Source organism: Plecotus auritus (assembly GCF_963455305.1).
Source record: "Plecotus auritus genome assembly, chromosome: 7".
NCBI classification, from domain to species: domain Eukaryota; kingdom Metazoa; phylum Chordata; class Mammalia; order Chiroptera; family Vespertilionidae; genus Plecotus; species Plecotus auritus.
The window spans coordinates 76,043,692-76,064,115 of record NC_137774.1 but is presented as its reverse complement, the minus strand read 5'-3'; the positions used below and the strand labels follow the sequence as shown (position 1 = coordinate 76,064,115).

At 43.5% G+C, this 20,424-nt stretch overlaps 1 protein-coding gene across 46 annotated transcripts in view; it reads right to left on the bottom strand.

The window, feature by feature from the left end:
• The window catches only part of RBFOX1 (RNA binding fox-1 homolog 1), a 2,122,525-nt gene that overhangs the window by 77,120 nt on the left and 2,024,981 nt on the right, over window positions 1-20,424 (bottom strand). For 30 of the 46 annotated variants that reach the window (XM_080678210.1, XM_080678241.1, XM_080678199.1 and 27 more), the window contains one exon: window positions 7,748-7,828. The exons of the other annotated variants lie outside the window; for them this stretch is intronic. In XM_080678210.1, the coding sequence (XP_080534336.1) occupies window positions 7,748-7,828 (81 nt within the window). The remainder of the gene's footprint in view (window positions 1-7,747; window positions 7,829-20,424) is intronic. 46 annotated transcript variants of the gene reach the window in all.

Genomic DNA, 20,424 nt, shown 5'->3' with positions numbered 1-20,424 from the left:
TAACATACCATTCACCTTGATGACTGAGCTTTCTGGAGCCTCTGTAAATGTTGTCTGAGGGGGATGCCTCACTTTTTTCAACCTAGTCCCAGATTATTCTTCTCTAGAAACTATTAGAAAAGCCTTTCTGGGAGGCTGCCAGGAAGCTCTGAGTTACTGGAAAGAGGGAGAAAGAAGACGTGTGTGTGTTTTTTTAAACCGATGTATCAGTAACACAATGCCCTAGATGTGCACTTTCTATTATTGAACGCAGTCTAGTGACATTTTCTGTATTGGGCAGAAGAAAGAGGAAGCCATAAATTAAGTGAGGCCATTGCTTTAATTACAGAAACCAATGGAAGCTCTATCCATTACCTAAGTGTAGAAAGTGCAGGCCTGATTTATGTATGTTTCTGACACTTAAATCATTGTTTTATGAATTCCACACAATTACTTCCATACAATCTGCAATCAATATATCAATTAAAACTATACCACTACCACTTGCCCTTGAGTTTCATAAAAGTGAATGGAGGAGATGACTTTGCATTTTGATAACATTAAGGTTTCTGAGCATTTGCCTGTGATAACAGATTTTTTTCCCCTTGTTGTCAGGGGTGAAAATTTAGGAGGAATAAACAGTTATCTTCCTTTTATTTTAGGATTTGTCTTCATATGGATTGAAAGTGGTGGCTTCCATGTAACTATGTGAAAATACTTGTTTGCATTGATAAGCATATAGAACCATACAGAAATTGCTGCTGAAAAATGCTTTTTTTCCAAGCCCTTGACAATGAAACTGGCCCCTCTGTGTCAAGGTGCATCCTATGGACTATAGTCTGCTCACTCCCCCAACCCTAAACTCATATGTTGACCCGTAAGTCCCACTATGCTAGTACTTAGAAATGGGAGGTAATTAGGTTTAGATGAGGTCATAAGGATGGGGCCTTCAGGAAAGGATTAGTGCCTTTAGAGTGTCATATGAAGACACAGTGAGAAAGCCATCATCTACCAGCCAGGAAGAATTCTCACCAGAACAGACCATGCTGGCACTATGGTGTCAGTAACAAAAGAAAAGACAGATATATTTGCCTATATAATTAAGACTATATGCTGGAATGTAAGCAAAATCAAATGACCGAAATAGGATAGATATTGGCAACATCTATCCTATACTCAGGTTATTCTCCCTGATGAATAATGATCTCTCAATGTGAATTAAAATAAATGAGAAAACACATGAGAGAAATGAGCAGATGTGTATTGAAGAGTCACTAGTGGTAACATCCAAACGACAATTAAATTTGTGAAGGATGATGCTCTTCACTAGGAGAAAGGCAAATGCTCACTGGAGCAAACTGAGATGCTATTTTTCATCCATCCAATTTGCAAAATTAAAAAAAGCAAACTATGCAGGTGCTGGCAAAAATGTTTGGACGGAACAAACAGTCCCATGTTTGGGAGCCTAGATGTAAAATGTGAAGCTCTGGTGTGTCAGGGTATATGTAAAAATATTTGTGGGGTGGTTTAAAAAGAAGGAGCTTGAACTACCATGGATAGAGAATGGTTGAATAAACTGTGGACCACCCATGCCATGGAACAGCATGACAATATCAAAAGGCTTAACAGGAGATGGTCCACGTGTGTTATTAAATGAAATGAAACGTGATTCATATGTGTACACTGCCCCCTGTTTAAAATCATACTACTACCACTACCCCTTGCATGTGTGTCTGTCCTTCTTTGCATTATGAAAACATGTAGAGAGATACTTACCAGGGATTCAATGTGAATTACTTTAAGAACTTGTGTTTTTTAATAAAGTGGGAATATTTTAATCATATTATTCCATACGTGTGTGTTTCAGTTTATTTGCATGTTTCCCCGATTATAGTGAGCCCATGTCTCTTTTGTCATTGAAAATCTATTTGTAAAATGGTAAAGAAAATAAAGCTGGTGATATTTACCTCCTCCTGGAAACATCTACTCCATATGGAAATGAGGGTGAGTGATTGCTGGCTTTGCTGATCCATATTAGAGGTGGGCTTTCATATTTATGGAACCAATGATTTACCACTGCGTGTTTCAACGAGTAGAAACCAGAGTAATGCCTTCACTTGGAAGAGAGGTGAGATGTTCTTTACCTTCCTACTTCGGCCTGGAGACATTTTTATATTATGCATTCACTGTGTGCAAACAGTGCTCATGTGGCTGGTGCCTTTCACTCTGGACGGGTGGGGCCTACCCACCACTGGCCTAGGGGTTGTGTTGTTTGTTATTCAAAGAAAACACAAGGTTAATTAATTAATTAATATTATTTTAAAATTGCCCTAGCCGGGTGGCTCAGCTAGAACGTCATTCTGTACACCAAAAGGTTGCAGGTTCGATTCCCCATCAGGTCACATACCTAGGTTTAAGTTCAATCCCTGGTCAGGACATATACAGGAGGTAGCTAATTGATGTTTCCCTCTCACATCCATCTCTCTCTCTATCTCTCTTCCTCTTTCAAATTAATTTTAAAAAGTTGTTTTAAAATGATTAAAAGTATTTTATTAGTTTAATTTAGTTGATTGAAATTAATTTCTTAAGACAACAATATTAATACTACATGTTTTGCATTTGGAGCAAGATGATCTTCCCTTATTCTCTGGAGTTTTGCTCTGACTTATTTAAGTTTGATAGAAAGTAGGCCCATTGTACACTTTGAATGAGTGGTGTATGAGGACGTGTAAGAGGATGTTTGATGTCCCATGACACTTGAACTAGGGTTTCACACTAGGCTAAAGGGCATGAGGAGGAGAAACTGGAGTCGGTGGTATGAGATGGGAGACTCTGGGTTTAGGCTGTATTGATAGTGCCTGCGTGAAAACCTTTCTCTGAATGTTTTCGTGTCCTGGGTTGTACTATGAGGATGGTTCACTTAAGGGGGAAAACCCATTATGAAAAAATGCATCTTAAAAAATAGGTAACTTTAGTAGAGTTATTTTCATTACTGACTAATTCAGCAGGGTTCCTTTAAAAACCATCTCCCCTACTGCATTTAAGGGTGTTATTTACAGACTAGTGGCCCAGTGCACGAAATTCGTGCATATTAAAAGGGGATTAATTAGAGGAAATAATTTAATATTGCTATTTGCCCTTTCTCTATAATAGAAGTGTCAGAGATGAAAGAATATTAGTAAAATGTATATGAAAACCTTCCTCCTGTCAGAGTCTGGGGCACACCATGGGACCCAGAGTCAAGTCCCCACCCACCCACATGCACCTCAAAATCACATGAGACCCAGACCCGGCGGCCCCCCCCCCCCCCTCATTGGGATAGATCCAGACCTGGCTAGTCCCACCCTTGTCAAGCCCCACTGGGCAGGGAACGTAGCCTCAGGTCCCCTGGCCCAGCACCAGGATGGGGGTGTGTGGCCTGAGGTCCCCCAGCCCAGACTGGGGTGGGGGGCATGCCTTGACGTCCCCCATCAAGTTCCACCAGGTGTGGGACATGGCCTGAGATCCCCTGTCAAGCCCCGCTGGGTGGGGGTCATGGCCTGAGGTCCCCTGTCAAGCTCCACCAGGCCGGTGGGGGGGGGACGCAGCCTCAGGCCCCCCTGGGCGGGGGGGCGCGCCCTGAGTTCCCTCAACCCAGCACTGGGGGTGCACCTTGAGGTCCCCTGTCAAGCCCCGCCAGGCAGTGGGTCACAGCCTCAGGTCCCCTGGCTCAGTGCTGGGGTGGGGAGTGCAGCCTGATGTCCCCTGTCAAGCACCACCTGGTGGAGGGTGTGGCCTGAGGTCCCCCAGCCTGGTGCTGGGGCGGGGGGAGCAACCTGAGGTCCCCTAGCTTAGCACCAGGACAGGAAGCGCACCTTGAGGTCCCCTGTCAAGCCCGGCCGGGTGTGGGAGGCGGCCTGAGGTCCCCTGTCAAGCCCCATGGGGGCAGGGGGAGGGTGTAGCCTCAGGTCCCTGCTGATTGTTTGTTAAGGTTCCTTATGGGAACTTGGCCTCAGCTGTAGGTGCAGCCATCTTTGTGATGGAGTGATGGTTAATTAGCATATTCCCTCTTTATTAGATAGGATGATGAGCTATTTGGCTACAAAACAGGACAATTTAAGTCTAGGTCAGGTAAAGATGGGTGAAACAAATACAAACTCAGGAGTGCTCATGGAAGCCAATGAACACAGAGGATACAATTTACAAAAATGCAATGCATGCCCTCGCCTTTCCAGGAGCACACCTGTTCCTCCAAAGTGAGAAACCACTTTCAAGCTAAAAAAAAACACAGGTGAATCCTAAACAATGGCTGAGAAGAGAGGGGGCCTCAGCTTTTGCGGAAAAGGCTGGATCCTAAGAGAAAAAGAGGCCACACTGTTCAGACCTCAAAGACAAGGCTTCTGGCTCGTACCCAGGTGTATGTCAGACATGGAGGGAGGAGAGGTATCTCAGGTGACTGTGTCTGGTGAAAATGGGGTGCGAATTTGTACCAGAATATATACCTTAATCTGGAAGAGGAAACCCAAGTAAATGTTGCAAAGAAGACAGCTAACTGCAAACAGCCTGGCCCAAAAATGCATTGCTGACTTGGAGAAGAGGGAGAAAGGAAGTCTTAACCAAGTGCTTTGGGAGGAATGGATAATCTTTACACTCAGCGGCAACGCGTGGCCTCAGGATACAGATAATGGAGAAGGGGAGGTCTCAGGTTGGTTGCCCTTACAAAATACTAACTGAGCTGGTCAGTCTAAATACCATTGCTGGAGGGGCAAGAAACCAGCTTTTGTTTTGTTTTGTTATGGGATAGGAGGGTTAGCTAGTCACTGTTGTTGTCTTTGATACTAATACATACCAGGACATTGATTTTCCTTATTATTTTTGAAAAATTGCTATCAATCTAAGTACCCCAAATGGAGGGGGGATAGATTAAAATGTAATATCATGAAACAACAGATTATTATGAGGTCATTAAAATATTTGCATAAAGTACACATGACAGGATAATAAGTGAAAATAATAGGATGACAAATGTGTAGATAATATGACTGATTATACAATTTTAAAATGAAGGGTGTTGGGCACACATCATACAGTTTCTATAATTATTATAAATGTTTACTCTTAAACTCAGAAAAAAAGTATTATAAACAGCGAAGCAACAGTCCCATTGTCAATTTTCAATAATAAAATGGATCCATTAAGTCAGAGTTCAGAATATTTTTTTTTATAAAGAGTCAGTTTATCAAGATTTTAGGCTCTGTGGACAACCTATGTCTCTTTCCTGTTATTTCTGTTTTTGTTTTGTTTTTATAATGCTTTTAAAAAAATCTAAACTCATTCTTTGCTCAAAGGCCTTACAAAAGCAGGCTGTGGGCTGGATGTGGCCCTTGGCTGTAGTTTGCTGACCAATGCATCACATGATTTCATTTCCCATGTGTGTCACTGATTTTAATATGGAGAACGGAGACAGGTAATACATACTCTCACTTATATGTGGAATCTAATGAACAAAATAAACTGACAGACGAAACAGGTCCAGAGGCATGGGTGCATGGAACAGACTGACAGATCTCAGAGGGCAGGGGAGTGGGAGACTAGAAGAGATTAACCAATGAACTTATATGCATATGTGCACAGCCCACGGACACAGATAATAGTGTGGTGAAGGCCTGGGGTGGGGCAGAGGCTGGGTGGAGGGGGGACATGGGGACATCTGTAGTTCTGTCAACAATAGAAACAATTACAAATTTAAATAAATATGGAGAACTGTGGCCTAGTTCTGTGTTTGACACGATCACACACACTTTCCCTGAGTCAATCTAGAATGGCTATACCAATTAAAACCGGCCTTTTTTTTTTTTTTTTTTAGCTTGATTTATTTCATGCCCTCTGGAAAGAAAATGGAAATATAAATACAGCCTATGACTGTAGAAAGCCACACTGTCCAATATGGTGGCCATTAGCCTCTCAAGGCTAATTATAGTAACACTAATTGAAATTAAATAAAATGAAAACGTCAGTATCTCGGTCCCAGGAGCACCCCCACTGGACAGTGCAGAGATAGGCGGTTTCCTCCCCGATGGCCCCATAGGACAACTGTATTAAAGAAAAAACTAAGTAACCCTCTGGAACGCAACCCAACTCTCCTTCAGAAATAGTGTGTATAGAGATGAGAGAGGGACCGGTACAGTGGGATGATGATGAGATTTAGAGCCAAATGGGGCCAGAAGATTAAGTAATTTCCCCAGGTTTGAAAAGCAAATCTACCCTATACTGGCTGGGTGGTCCTGGGTGAATCACCCCACTTCTCTGTGTCCTTATTTCCTAGGCTGTAAAGCAAACATTAAAAAACCTACCTGGTGCAGATTTTGCGAGCATCAAAAACAAGGTTGAGCATGTGAAAATGTATAGTAGCATTCTCATCTACGATATGTATGCACAGGCATTTGCACTGGCCCAAATGGGACAATTTTCATAAATGCCGGAAGGACCACATCTGGCTGGTATGGCTAGCTTCTCGGAGACCTTGCATTTCATGAATGTCGAAACTGCTACTGAAGATTATGCTCTGGTTGCCCATATGACCTGAAGCCTTCTCGGGATCATGTTTTGGGGTCCCTGTCACTGCTTCTAACTGTTGCCCCACAGTGAAGAGGTGGGTTTATCTCAACCATTGGGAATTGAGATGCTCGGTCTTGGCAGGTGGTCAGGCTTCTCTTGTCTCTCATCCTCTAATCATCATGATCCTGCATCCTCCGCTCTCCCCCACCCCATCTCTATGCAGTCTCAGAAGCATCCCACCTCCCCATGGTCTCAGACTCACTTCTGAGCAAGGATCCCAATGAGGACCTGTTTGGGCAGGTATAGGAATTGCATAGGGTGTAGACACACAGTATGAAATAGATGACAAGGTCAGACTGTGGCTAGAGACTGAGGAGGGGCTGGGAACCATGTGGGATCCGCGAGCACTTTAGGTCCTGCTCTGCGAACTGGGAGAGGGAGTGGCCATTCTTCAGAGCATCCACCCCAGGCAGAGCAACCCTTGTTTTCCACCTCAGCATTATGATCTGGCTTCCCTTGTTATTTTGGTTTCCTCCCCCTAGTCCTTGGTGGGTATAGTTACATCTATTAAAGAACCTTTAACTTGTTGTTTCCCCTAGTTAAATGGGGGAGGGGGGGCAACCACATTCTTTCTCCTCCTTCTCCTCCTTCTCCTCCTCCTCCTCCTCCTCCCTCTCCTCCTCCCCCCACCCCCCCCCCTTTTCCACAATGGAATCACATAGCCAAGGATAGAATAGCCTTGCAAACAAGTCACTAACCCAGGCTACTTATATTTCCCACAGTGAGGAAATTCTGTTCAAGAGGACTGACCCAGCACCTTTGCTAGGCTAGGGTGCCAGTTGAATGGCCTGAATGTTTTAATGCAATTTTTCTCCTATGGATTTACAAAGCTGTGATAGAAGGCAGGCAATGAGCTATAGCTTCTTCCCTCCTTCCCTTCCCCTCCCCCACCCCAATACCCCATGTCCCATCCACTGGACCCAGTCCTGACAGGTCCACACAAAGAATGGCTGGGACATCAGGGACGTGAGGATTCAGACGTAATGAGCAGAGGGATTGGATGCTAAGGCAACGGGAAACAGAGACATGCTCATGAAAATAAAATTCACCTGGAGGGAGCCACGCGGGAGGGCGGTGTGGAGGGAGGGGAAGGGAACTTACATGGCAGGGAGGGTGAGTGGACTCAGAGTTATGTCACAAAACAAAAAAAGGAGCCACAACATGGGCTTACTTGCGGAAGTATATACAAGTGAACTGGGGGCACTGTACATGGAAGATCCCTCCTGGTTTGCCTGGCACAACAGCACCGTGCCTACGAAAGAGAGAGAGAGATGGTATCTGGTTTGGGAACAGGCACACTACACCTGAGAGATCGCGGCAATGCAAACGAGAAAGGCAGGCAAATGAAAACATAGCCCCATCCCAGAGCGCGTGATGGGACCCCCACAGCAGCCCCTGCCTTAGCCAGAGGGAGCCGGTGGAGGCCCGCCCCCAGCCCACCAAGCACATGTCATTCCTTTCCCCACGGGGTGGGCATAGAGGGGTCTGGCTGGCCCAGGACCCCAGTTTCAGGTCCATAACGGAAGCAGCATGCCATGCTAAACGGGGAGTGTAGAGATTTCAGGGAGAACAAGATAGCAAGCCTGACTCAGACACTACTTTGCTGTGTGATCATGGTGAGTGACTGTACCTCTCTGTGCCTTGGGATTCCCATCTGGAAAATGGGGTGAATATACCTACCTGCAGGAGGGGTGATGAGTCGCACGACGGAGACATGCCCAACACAGGGGCTGGCTCAGAATCATTGCTCAGCAAATGGCAAGCACGTCTGTTGCTATGTTTACAGAAAAGTGTTCCTCCCCCACCACACACACTTAAGTCCAAATCAGTTCTTCTGAGGAAGAGCACAAGACAGGGAAGAAACAAATGCAACTTTTGCTGTCCTGTGACCCACCCAGACCCCCCTGTGGACTCGGGGAGAGACCATCTATGACTTCTACGTCTCCCCTAAAGCTCCCAGCCCCCAACGGGAGAGGCTGCGTCACTGCCCCCGCAGACTGCCCACAGTCTGATTTACAACAAAAGGCACCGGCTCATCCTTGCAAAGAGGAATTATAGTGGGAAGAAAGGTGGATTCCCAAGATATCTCTCAATCTATGCCATGTTTGGCTCAACCACCCCCTCCAAGGATGAGGGCCAGGGCTCTTTGGGGTATCAAGTCTGCTCTCCTCCTGCTGCTCAAATGCCAAGGCTTTGCAAAGTGGGAGAGAGACGTTTGAGGAGCTTGCCACCCATTCCTGATGATGGGAATACATTCCTGGGGTTTGTGTCCACTTCCCTGTCTGGTCAAGGTCAGCGCCTCCATTGGTCTCTGTATTCTCCCATCATCATAGGAAAGCAATCCCCTATGAAAGGAAACCTGACCCTCAGGGAACCTGGAACTCACCTGGACCCTTGGAGACCTGCCCTCAGGTGATGAGGGGGACGTTCTATATAACCTTTTGGTACCTTATCCAAGTTCAACACAAGTTGAACTTCCAGAGTGAGTGGGGCTTCACCAAATAGAGAGGGGCTACCACAGGATGCCATTAAGAGACAGTAATGTTTCCAGATGTACAAACCCAGACACAACTCCAATGGTGGTCTCCTCACCTTTATTCCCCTGTCCCTCAGGTGCCAAGCCAAAACAGAGGGATCGCAGGAGGAGACTGAGGGTCCATCCCCAAATTCCACTTCTCCCCTGATCCTGGTGTCTCTCTGGATTTTGTACATCCAGGTTATACAAAGATTCTATTAACATTCCTGACTCATCTCTCCCCCCCCAACACCAGGTCGGCCCAGTCCATCCAATGTTTGACCAGGAGAAGTAGCCCCTGGGGGGAAGTTCGGTCTGGAGGAATGTCCCCTAGTCCCTCTCCTGCTTGTCTTGGGGTCCTGGCTTATAGCTGGAGGAGAGCCCCCCTTCCCCTCCTCCCTCAAAAGCCCAGATGTAAGAGTAGAATTCACTGACCTTCCCTTGGTAGCAAGTGTATTAAGAGTCTGGATGGGCCTGAGTCATAATCAACCTTTGCTAAACTGAGTGCTTTCTTCTTCCTACTGTAGGTGAGAACAGTTTATTGTAACTTATGAGCCTTCACATGACCTAATTTCTCCGCAGTGGGTATTTCCAGTTCTGACAGGAGGCTAGTCTGCGACAGGAATGAACAGCAAATGAACTGAACATCAGACCATGGGATGCGGGGTCTAAAATCAACCAACAGGAGGTAGGACACCCAGCAGAAAAGACAGGCCCTAACCCCCAACCCTGCTTTTCCAGTGAGACCCCTTTGGCTCATTGCTGGAACTCTTGGAGAGAAGCAAATGTTTCCATGGGATAGAGAGAGAGCTACCAAATAAGAACCTTCTAGAGTGGAGCTAGTGAAAGTGGGGCAGGAGAAAGTTCTTCCATGAGACTTTCACGGGCACCCCCTGGTTAAGAACTTCCATTAAGCCTGCCAGTTTGGCTCAGTGGTTGGACATCAACCTATGAACCAGGTGGTCATAGTTTAATGCCCAGTCAGGGCACCTGCCCTGGTTGCGGGCTCAATCCCCAGTAGGGGACATACAGCAGGCAGCTGTTAGATGATTCTCTCTCATCACTGATGTTTCTCTCTCTCACTCTCCCTCTCCCTTCCTCTCTGAAATCAATAAAAAAGTTTTTGTTTTTTTTTTTAAAAAAAGAACCACTATTAAAATGAGATCTGAAATTTCTTGGCGTGTATAGGTTTCAAAAGGAAAATAATGTAATTGTAGGAAATATATATGCAGAAGGCATTTTAGTATTTCACAGTTAAAACCATGGACTGATTTTCAATAACCCAGTGCAATGGAGGGGTCCCAATTAGACATGAGGCAGATTCCCTAGAAGGCTGAATCCTGGCGGGGCGTAATGACGCTTTCCTCCCTTTCTTATGCTGTGGGTCCTGAGAGACTGCTCTGAAATAGCTTCTTTGGATGCCCTCTAAGTAGTTAAAAAAAATCCTTTGTGCAATGATTTTGACCTTTATAAAACAAAATGTCCACTGTCACAGGACTTGGTTTTGATGTTACCAAAAAACATCCTCCAATTTAATTTGCAAAGTACTTATTGTGTGTTCTCTCAGTACACTATGACCTTTTCTTAAAAGAAAGCTTTGAATTAAGCAAAAGCAAAGCAGCGGAGGAATACACGGTAACCTCCGTGCATTTCTTGGGGGTGGGGGCGCGCGTAAGGTGTGTTTGCTTAGAAAAGAAAGTGGAATAGATAGTGGGGTACAAGCAGCAGTATCAGGAGTGTTTACAAGGTCGTCCAAAGCACGTTGCAATACAGCTGTCTAATGAGTCTCCAGAAGTGAGTCTTCCACCCACACCCGTCACCCCCAGCATGGCCCATCCACCTCTGACTACCGTGGACTGCCTACACCCAGGAGGACAGCCTAAGACTTGTGTGATTTTGTTTCTAAAGCTTCTTATCATTTAAGTATGGCAACTATGTTTAATTTAGACCCATTCCTTTGTGGGGACAGACAACTGAACAATTCCAATATTATTCTTTCCTGTTGGCCCTGGAATCCTCGAATCATTCTCAACACAGCTCTGGGCAGTTACCACCATTTGATCAGAGTCGGTGAAAGAGATGCAATCTGCATGCTGGTCCTGCTCTTATTGTTAAATAAACCATCGGAAATCGACCTTTTGTTTTATGTTCAATAGGGTTGCATGTTGGCAATTTCATGTGGTTCAATTTGAAGAAAAATGCCTTCCCCTCTCCCTTCTGTGTAGTTTAAAAGTCACCTCCTCTCTTCTGAGTCCCTAGGATTTATTTAATTGCTCCCTCTTCTATGTTCCTATCACTCTTAAAAAAATTTCCCTAGTAGATCCTTTGTGATGCTGTAGGACAACTTTTTATTTAGATCTTGGTCTTCTAAGCTACACAGAATCCCCCTGGGCCAGAGGCAAATCATGCTCATCTCTTTATCTCAAGCCCCTGGTAAAAATCCCGGCCCTCAGAGAGACCAACCAATTCAACTGAATTATTACCTGTGTAAACAATAATGTAAGCGGAGCCACTTTAACATGGGCCAGAGCTGCCATGCACCAGGAACTGCCTTTCACATCTTATACTTGAACTTTTGGAATGTTACAATCAGGACAAAATAACCTTAGGACTGGGCCTGGGCAACATGTCCCAAAGAACCGTTTGCAAGGATAACAAGAAAGCAGATGACTACTGCACTGAGGACTACTGGGCTGAAAACTAAACACGTTGTTCAGAATTAGCATTACTATGCTAGCTTATCTGCACCAGTAGAAATGCCTTCCTTCCATTGATGTAATCGGTCCCCTTCCCTTTCTCATAAATACCCATCGCCTCCGTCTCCTAATCAGAACACTATTTGGGTTTCTGTCTGAATTAATGATTCCCAAACAGCTATTCCCATTGATCTCAAATAACCCCTTGCCTCTCATTTTGAAAAGCCTTTTTAAATTTTAAGTTAACAGTTTTTAAGGACCTTTCCATTTTTATTTTATTTTATTTTGCTAAAAATAGTGCTTTGTCCAACCAAGCTTTCTTGTGTGTGCCTCCTTCTGTCCCTTTTTGATAGCTGCCAATGTGCGTGCCTGACATTCACACATAGTTACAAACTGTCTCTCTAGGATTCATTTCTTTCCTCTTTTCTAGCTCTTTTTAGATTGAACCATCCAGCCTCACATGACACCTGGGCAGCCTGGTCATCCGTTTCCTAGAAAGTTGATGACTATCTGCAATGGGCAGGGAAGGGACTCTGTGTGACAGACCACAATCTCAGAATAACCAGAGCCTTTTGCAAGGACTGTCACCTCAGTCACTCCCAGTGCCATGATCATCAGCATCTCAAATTCTGGCAACATGTCCCCAGGGGCACTCTCAGGGAAGGCTTGCTGTCCTCCAGTTGGGAGAGGGTGAGGCAGGGTCCATGTCTCAGACGAGGCAGCCCAACCCTTTCTCACCTGGAGACTCCCCTGGAGGGGAGGGGAGAAGCCTAGAAGAGGATTCCTATCACAGACAGGATGGAGGAAGAGTCCTAAACTTTTCACTCTGGTGACAACCCTTCGGTGAGGAAAATGGGCTCAGAGCAACAGGAGCCAAGGTCTGGCCTCACACCTGCATGCCCTTGCAGGGGCCGCTGCTTCCCAGGAAGCCCTACTCTGCCCCCTCTGTGCACCCCTGGTCAAAAAACACTTCTAAAATAAGATCTGAAGTTTCAAAATAAAAATAATATAATTGTGACAAAAATATATCCAGGAGGACATTTCAGTAATTTGCACTTAAAACCACAGGGTCAATTTTTAATACCCTCCATGCAATTGGGAGAGTCTCATTACCCCCTGGTCATTCCCTCTAAACCGGACTCTGGCTTCTGCTCCTAGAACCTGGATCTAAGTGCCTCTACCTGGCCAGGTTCCGCTTCCTTCCTCTGCTTTTCCAGATTGTGTTGTAATCATCTATTTAATGAATGTCTTTCACAGGAACGCTACAAACTCCCGAAGTCGGGAATCGTGTCTTACTCGTTCTCCTGTCCCATGGGCCCAGGGACCTATGGTAAGAGGCAGGAAGCAACTGAGGAGATAAACTAAGGAATTTCTGATAGGCAGCTATTTACACTTTCAAGAAATAAAATTGGACTGGAACAGGGGAAGGAAGAAAAGAAAGGCTGTTCTGCAATGTCTGCCCTTTCCATATCAGCATCTGACAGGCAGAGTTCTTGGTCAGCCCCATGGTGAATGGTTAGGGGTGGGCAAACTTTTTGACTCAAGGGCCACAATGGGTTCTTAAACTGGACCGGAGGGCCAGAAGAAAAGCATGGATGGAGTGTTTGTGTGAACTAATATAAATTCAAAGTAAAGGAGCGGAGGGGAGAGCAAGAGAACCCTCCGCTCTTTCGGCTCTGTGGGCCGGATAGAACAGCCGAACGGGCCGGATCCGGCCTGCGGGCCGTAGTTTGCCCACGGCTGGCTACCGTTAGACCCTTCCTATAATATCTAGATTAAAAAGAAAAGTCAAAGGTACATCCCAACAGCCTGGCAACAGGGAGCATCCAAGTCACTTCATTAGCTCCAAGGCTAAGACGGGCTAGGAAATTTGGAGAAGGATACACTTATCTCTATTAAAATGTAAAAAAACACACAAAACAACACACACACAGAGAAACAAAAGAATACACCAACAAAACTTTATAAAGTAGCTAAGGGCCGTTGGGACTTCTGGAGCACCCACTACGTAGGGTTGTGTGTGTGTCACCTCCACAAACATCTACCTTGGGCTCATCCAGGGGCCACTTAAAAACAGAGCCCTGCTGGGGGCCCAGCGTTCTTAAAATCTTAGCCTCGAGACTCTGTAAAGCCACTCGGAAAGTCCCAAATGGTGAGTGAATGCTGGGGCTGTTACAAAGCTTCCTTCCCCATGAAGCATCAAACTTCTGTCAGATGTGGAGGCCTGGGAGGCTGGCATGTGGTCCCTGCCGTGGAAGTAACTGCTTGCAACTGACAGACTTATCCAACCCCAGGATGGATTGAAAATGCCTTTGCATGTGTGCATTTAAAAACATAGACTAGCGTTGAGCTAATCCGTGTAAGAATATTTTCACAGCTGATACCTAAAGCTGTTTTACATGCCTGAAAGATGAGCTGCTCCGAAGTGTTATGGTGGAGTTCTAACTACAGGGGTATTTCCATTTAGGCACGGATGTTGCACAAAAATGTATGTGTATTTAATTCTTATAAATCAAATCATGTTTTTAATTGTACTGGGGGAATTTCATCTTTAAAGGCGCCCTGAGATGAATCTGTGTATAGTGGAAATTATCTTTCATTCCGATTTATTTTGTAAGTTTTGGTTTTCATACTATTAAAAAATATATATTATTAAATATTTTTTTCTTTTCACCTTTTCTTTTGGCATCATTTCAGATTACACAAAAGAATACGACAAAGAACCTTTGTGCAACTTTCTTCCTGATTATTTATTGTTTAAAAATGTAACGTTTCACTCGAACTGTTCTCTTATTCTCCTGCCTCCAAGATTTAGGCTAATAGAGGCTTTCACAAAAAAATATTCAATTGACTCAATATGATAATTAACATTATCAGTAGCAATTACAATAATTGCCTCCTGAATACCTGGTAAGTGCCAGGCAAACCTATTCAGCGTTTAACTTGGATTATCTCCTCCGCTTAACAACCTGTAAGACATGTGCTATTTTCATGAAAATAGAAATCTTGCAATCCTGAGTACAAATGAAAGCAACCAGAATCCTGGACCCATTAATTTAAGACCCATCTTCTAAATCATGTGTAGGCAAGCTGCTGCTTTTTGGCCATATCTGGCCTACTAACTATTTTTGTATGGCCTATGAGCTGAGAAAGGTCTTTACATTTTTATTTATTTACTAGTGGCCCGGTGCACGAAATTCATGCACATTAAAAGGGGATTAATTAGAGGAAACAATTTAATATTGCTATTTGCCCTTTCTCTATAATAGAAGTGTCAGAGATGAAAGAAAATTAGTAAAATGAATATGAAAACCTTCCTCCTGTCAGAGTCTGGGGCACATCATGGGACCCAGAGTCAAGTCCCCACCCACCCACATGCACCTCAAAATCTTGTGAGACCCAGACATGGCCGGCCTGCCCGCCCCCCCTCATTGGGATAGATCCAGACCTGGCTAGTCCCACCCTTGTCAAGCCCCGCCAGGCAGGGAACGTAGCCTCAGGTCCCCTGGCCCGGCACCAGGACGGGGGGCATGGCCTGAGGTCCCCCAGCCCAGACCAAGGTGGGGGGGCGTGCCTTGAGGTCCCCTGTCAAGCCCCACCAGGTGTGGGACATGGCCTGAGATCCCCTGTCAAGCCCCACTGGGTGGGGGGCATGGCCTGAGGTCCCCCGGCCTGGCGCTGGGGTGGGGGGGAGCAGCCTGAGGTCCCTTAGCCCAGCACCAGGACGGGAAAGCGCACCTTGAGGTCCCCTATCAAGGGGGGTGTGGAAGGCGCCCTGAGGTCCCCTGTCAAGCCCCACCAGTTGGGGGGTGTGGCCTGAGGTCCCCTGTCAAGCCCCACAGGGGTGGGGGAGGGCGTAGCCTCAGGTCCCTGCTGATTGCTTGTTAAGGCTCCTTATGGGAACTTGGCCTCAGCTGTGGGTGCAGCCATCTTTGTGACTGAGTGATGGTTAATTAGCATATTCCCTCTTTATTAGATAGGATTTTATGTTTAATATATTTTTATTGATTTCAAAGAGGAAGGGAGAAGGGGAGATAGAAACCTGAATGATGAGAGAGAATAATTGACTGGCTGCCTCCTGCACGCACCACACTGGGGATTGAGCCTTGCAACCCGGGCATGTGCCCTGACATGGCATCAAACTATGGCATCCTGGTCCACAGGTAAATCATCAACCACCGAGCCACACCAGCTGGGCTGATCTTTACATTTTTATATGACTGAGAGAAAAATCAATAGGAAAATAAGATTTGATGACAAGTGAAAAAATCAAATAAAATTCAAATTTTGGTACTTATAAATAAAGTTTTATTGGAACAGAGCCACCCTCATTCATTAACATGTTCTTTTATGGCTGCGTTGATGCTGCAAGACAGAGCTGAATACTTGCAACAGAGACCTTTGTTCAGCCCACAAAGGCTAAAATATTTACTATGTGTATCTTCACAGAGAAGGCTTTCTGAGCCCTGTTCCAGAGTCACTTTCCTGTTTGGAAAAGTACTAATAGTAACTATCTCTCAAGACAGCATTAGCCCCTCCCAGGAAGCTGTCACTGAATATTTTAGAGGGTATCATTTTATTAATACTTGCCAAAATATTAATTTTATTTCATTTTTGTTAATAAAAAAAACAACCAAAAAAATTTTAAGACATGTTCCTTTTCAATACTTGCCCAAAATGTCTTTTTTATTTATTGTTACTCAAGACAATGAACCATGAGAACACTTGATCTATATGGTATTTATGGAAGGCTAGCATTCAGCCACAACAAAAACAATGAAGCTAAGTTTTATTTTTTAAGGGATTTTGCCTTCAGCATGATGGGTGCCAATAGATTTATAAGGGTTGACCTAGACTCTTGTTCTTCAAATTCTAATTAATGTATACTGAATCACCCGGGGGACCCATTTAAAATGCTGAATCTTATCTAGTAGGTCTAGGGTGGGGCCTGAGATTTTGCCCGGCTGCTAAAAATACTAAACTGATGGGAACTACTAGTACATAATCAACCTCAAGTACAGCCAGTGCTTATAACAAGAGTGACCTTTAAGATGCCACTGAGTTTTCGGTACTTGACCACATATGCTCTACATGGTTAAGATATATATTTCTTATTGTATGCACAAGAAAACTAAGGCTGAGAGAGAGAAAAAAGATGAGATAAAACTGAAATCTGAGCCAGCTTTGCCTGTTTCTAAAGTTCAGACTCTCTCATGAAGCTTATTAGTGGTGATGCTTGGTCCTGAGTTGATCAAACATCCTTATCAACGTTGGGATGATATCTCCATTAATCCCATTTCAGCCAAACGGTGTCTAAGGATTCTGCAGTGGCATTCTGGCTGAAAACACCTGACTCTTCCAGGCTAAAACTGTTAGGCAGAACCTCCTGATCACCTTTATGAATCTGTGATAGGGTTTTAAACTCAACCAAGGAAGCCTCTGGCAAGGATGTATCTCCTACAGAGGAGAAAATCCTACTTGCAAGATAGAAATAAGACACGAAGGCAGGGAACACAGAGAGGAGAAATAGTGAACTCTTAATGTCTGAAAAAAACAAAAAGAAAAAAAAAAAAAAACCCACCAGAAAAAGCATGGGGTTTAGAAACTTTTAACCTTAGTTTTGCTTTCCAGCCTCAGTCACTATTTCTTTGACCTTGGGCAAGGCATCTAACATTCCTGAGCCTCAGTTTTCACATCTGTAAATAGGAACACAAATATCTACTTTATCGAGTACTGTTATAAGGATTAGAGGATTAGAACTGTCATATGAAAGGGTATGGCAAGTAGTACCAACAGTAAGTGACCTCAGTAATAATAATAATAATGGAAATAATTTTATTATTTGGAATTTCAAAATATGGCACTTTGGGGACTTATTTGTCTCCCTGTTCCTTTAAAGAAAAAGTAGCAAACTGATGACTAGTGTACTGTTTTCTTTGACCACTAACTGTAATGCTAAAGATAACAGAATTAATGGAAAACATTTTAAGATTGGAAAATAATTACATGTCTTTAAATGTGAAAGGTTTACTGTTACAAGACAGAATCTGGCTTCTTTTCTAGGAATCAGGTTATGGGGCCACATGGTTTGGGTCAATGTTGCTGCCTGGCAGGGCCACTCAGGGTGATGGGGAAAGCCACTCCTTCCTATAATTGAGACACGTCCCCTCTGACTGTGTGTCACTACTGATCTCACAGCCTGCTCCTAAAGACATTTTAGTTTGCCTCTCTGCTCAAGAGGAAAATAGCCACTGTGCTTTAGCTGCAATCAGTAGAGTTCAACGGAGTTTACAGATTTCTGCAAAACCCTAGATGTCCCGCCTCAATGTTTCTCTCTCATTTTTTTAAGGAGTAGAGTCTCTAAGATGATCAAAGAGTCCAAAAACCTTCTGGAGAGCCTCCCCGTGAGCCCCCTCTTGTATTTCATGAACTATGATAGGACTTTATTTTTGGAGGAACTGGATATATTTGTGGAATGGGGGCAGAGATTCATTTTGACCTCCCTTCCTGTCCCAGATTAGGTTTACATCACTGATTCCACTCCTCTGGTGAAAGTAGAAACTATACTTCAACTTTGAGTCTCTCAGAGTAATCAGATACATTCCTTTAAATATGCCTCTCCCTCCCTCTCCCCCCCCCCCCCCCCCCGCCCCACACACACTCACATACATCCTATGGGCTGAAGGCAAATAGAAAATTTCAACTGGTGAAAATTATTTTCAAAAATGACAGAGAAGTAATAAAAAGAGTTTCCATCTTTATAATACCCGATGGTATGAAACAAACACTAGAAATGTACACATAGACTCCAATTTTTTACCAGGGGAAATATCAATGATATTGGGGTATTCACATTTTTAAAATGATATTGGTTTGAACACAATGATAAGCATACATCAATTAACCTTTGCATCAGATTTAAATGCATAACCCATTAACTAACTTAATCTCTCAAAAAAATAACAGCCTTTGGCATTATTCTTTGAATAATCCTTGTTTAGTTTCCATAATGGTATGCAGTTTAATGAAAAACTCATTAGAATGTAGCATACAGCATAATTGATACTGGCTGATTCTTTGGGTGTAAATAGCGAACGCTGGATTCCATTTTCCACTGGCTTTATTAATTTTTCATAACCAATATTCGACTGTAATGGGTTGTAGCAGTTCCATAGAAGTTCTGGAAATGCATTAACTGTCATCAATGTAACCTAAGGAGGTTTTGCCACTTGCTTGTTGATTCTTCAACACTACCTTTTAAAAACCTAACAGGAGAGCTTTATTGTATGCTTGGGGAATGAGTATTTACATCTAATTACCATACAGGGTGTTAAACAATATTTGGCCAATTTGTCTCTATTTACACAACAACTCAATCTTGGGCCAATAATAATGAACTATACATTTTGAAAAGAACTCTGAAAGTGGGAAGCAAAAAACAAAAACAAACAAACAAAAAAAACCAAAAAAACCTTTAAAACAAAATAGTAATAGAATGGTCACACCAGTTAAAATATACAGGAAAAAAAATCACCTCATTAAAAAAAAAATCTCTGGGAATTTACTTTCCTAGAAAAAGATTTAGATAGAACCAGGAAACAAATTTTGTGATAGCCTTGGGGTTGGGCAGCAGCCTGGTCATCCTGGAGCCTGTGAAGACGCCAATCTCTGCAATTGATAAGCAGTTACTTTTTCCATCCCTCAGGGCCTGACCTACATGTTAGAAATCTGTTCTCAGGATAAGACTATTATTTGCTTCAAAGGTGGATTTGGGTGCTACCTCAGACCAAGTGTTTTGCTTGTTTTATTTTTTTATGTTTTTATCAGAGCTTTCAGTGGTTGCCTGAGACTCAAGGATAAATTCTAGAGCCCAGATTCCTTTGTATGGCATCATCAGGTCCTCTGCAGCTTTTCTCTAGAAGGTCTTCTCTGATCTCAGCAGATCAGTCTTTCTTAGCCTTTGGGGGAAACCTGATTTTGCCTCAGAAATGTCTATCTCAGGTGAAAGTCAAGTAAGTACCTGTATTTGTCTTTATTTGTTTGTTTGTTTAATATTTCTCAGTGGATTCTGTAGATAAAGGTTGAGAAATTTCTGTAGGCTCTATCAAATCCCTCCTTACTTACCTCTACAACAAGCATGTCAAACTTGCGGCCCACAATGAATATTTTTGCAGCCCAGCCAATATAACTATATGTAAAAAATGTTTTAATAAAAATTTCATAACTTAATTTTTATAATATCCTGTTATACATGATTATTAATAACAAACTACAATGTTCGCTAATGACTGATTACTATAATCATGTTGCATTCATTTCCCTTACACACCTTACATGCAAGCGCACCATTTCTCTCCACTAATACTAGCAGCAAATATTTTAGCAGCTGATTGCCACATCATTAGTCTTGTACTGACCTGTTTGGTGTGCGCAAGAGGAAATATTTTACTTTCAGAAAACAAGAAAAATAGATTTATTTGCTTACATTTATTAATTTTTGCAGTTATTCAGTGTTTGGTAAGTTAATGTTCAAGAACAAATATTAATTAAAATATTCTATTATTTTATGTTAACGATCATTCATTTATTTCAGCCCTGTGTATTCAGCATGTCTCTATTGAAATAAACCTATGTTTC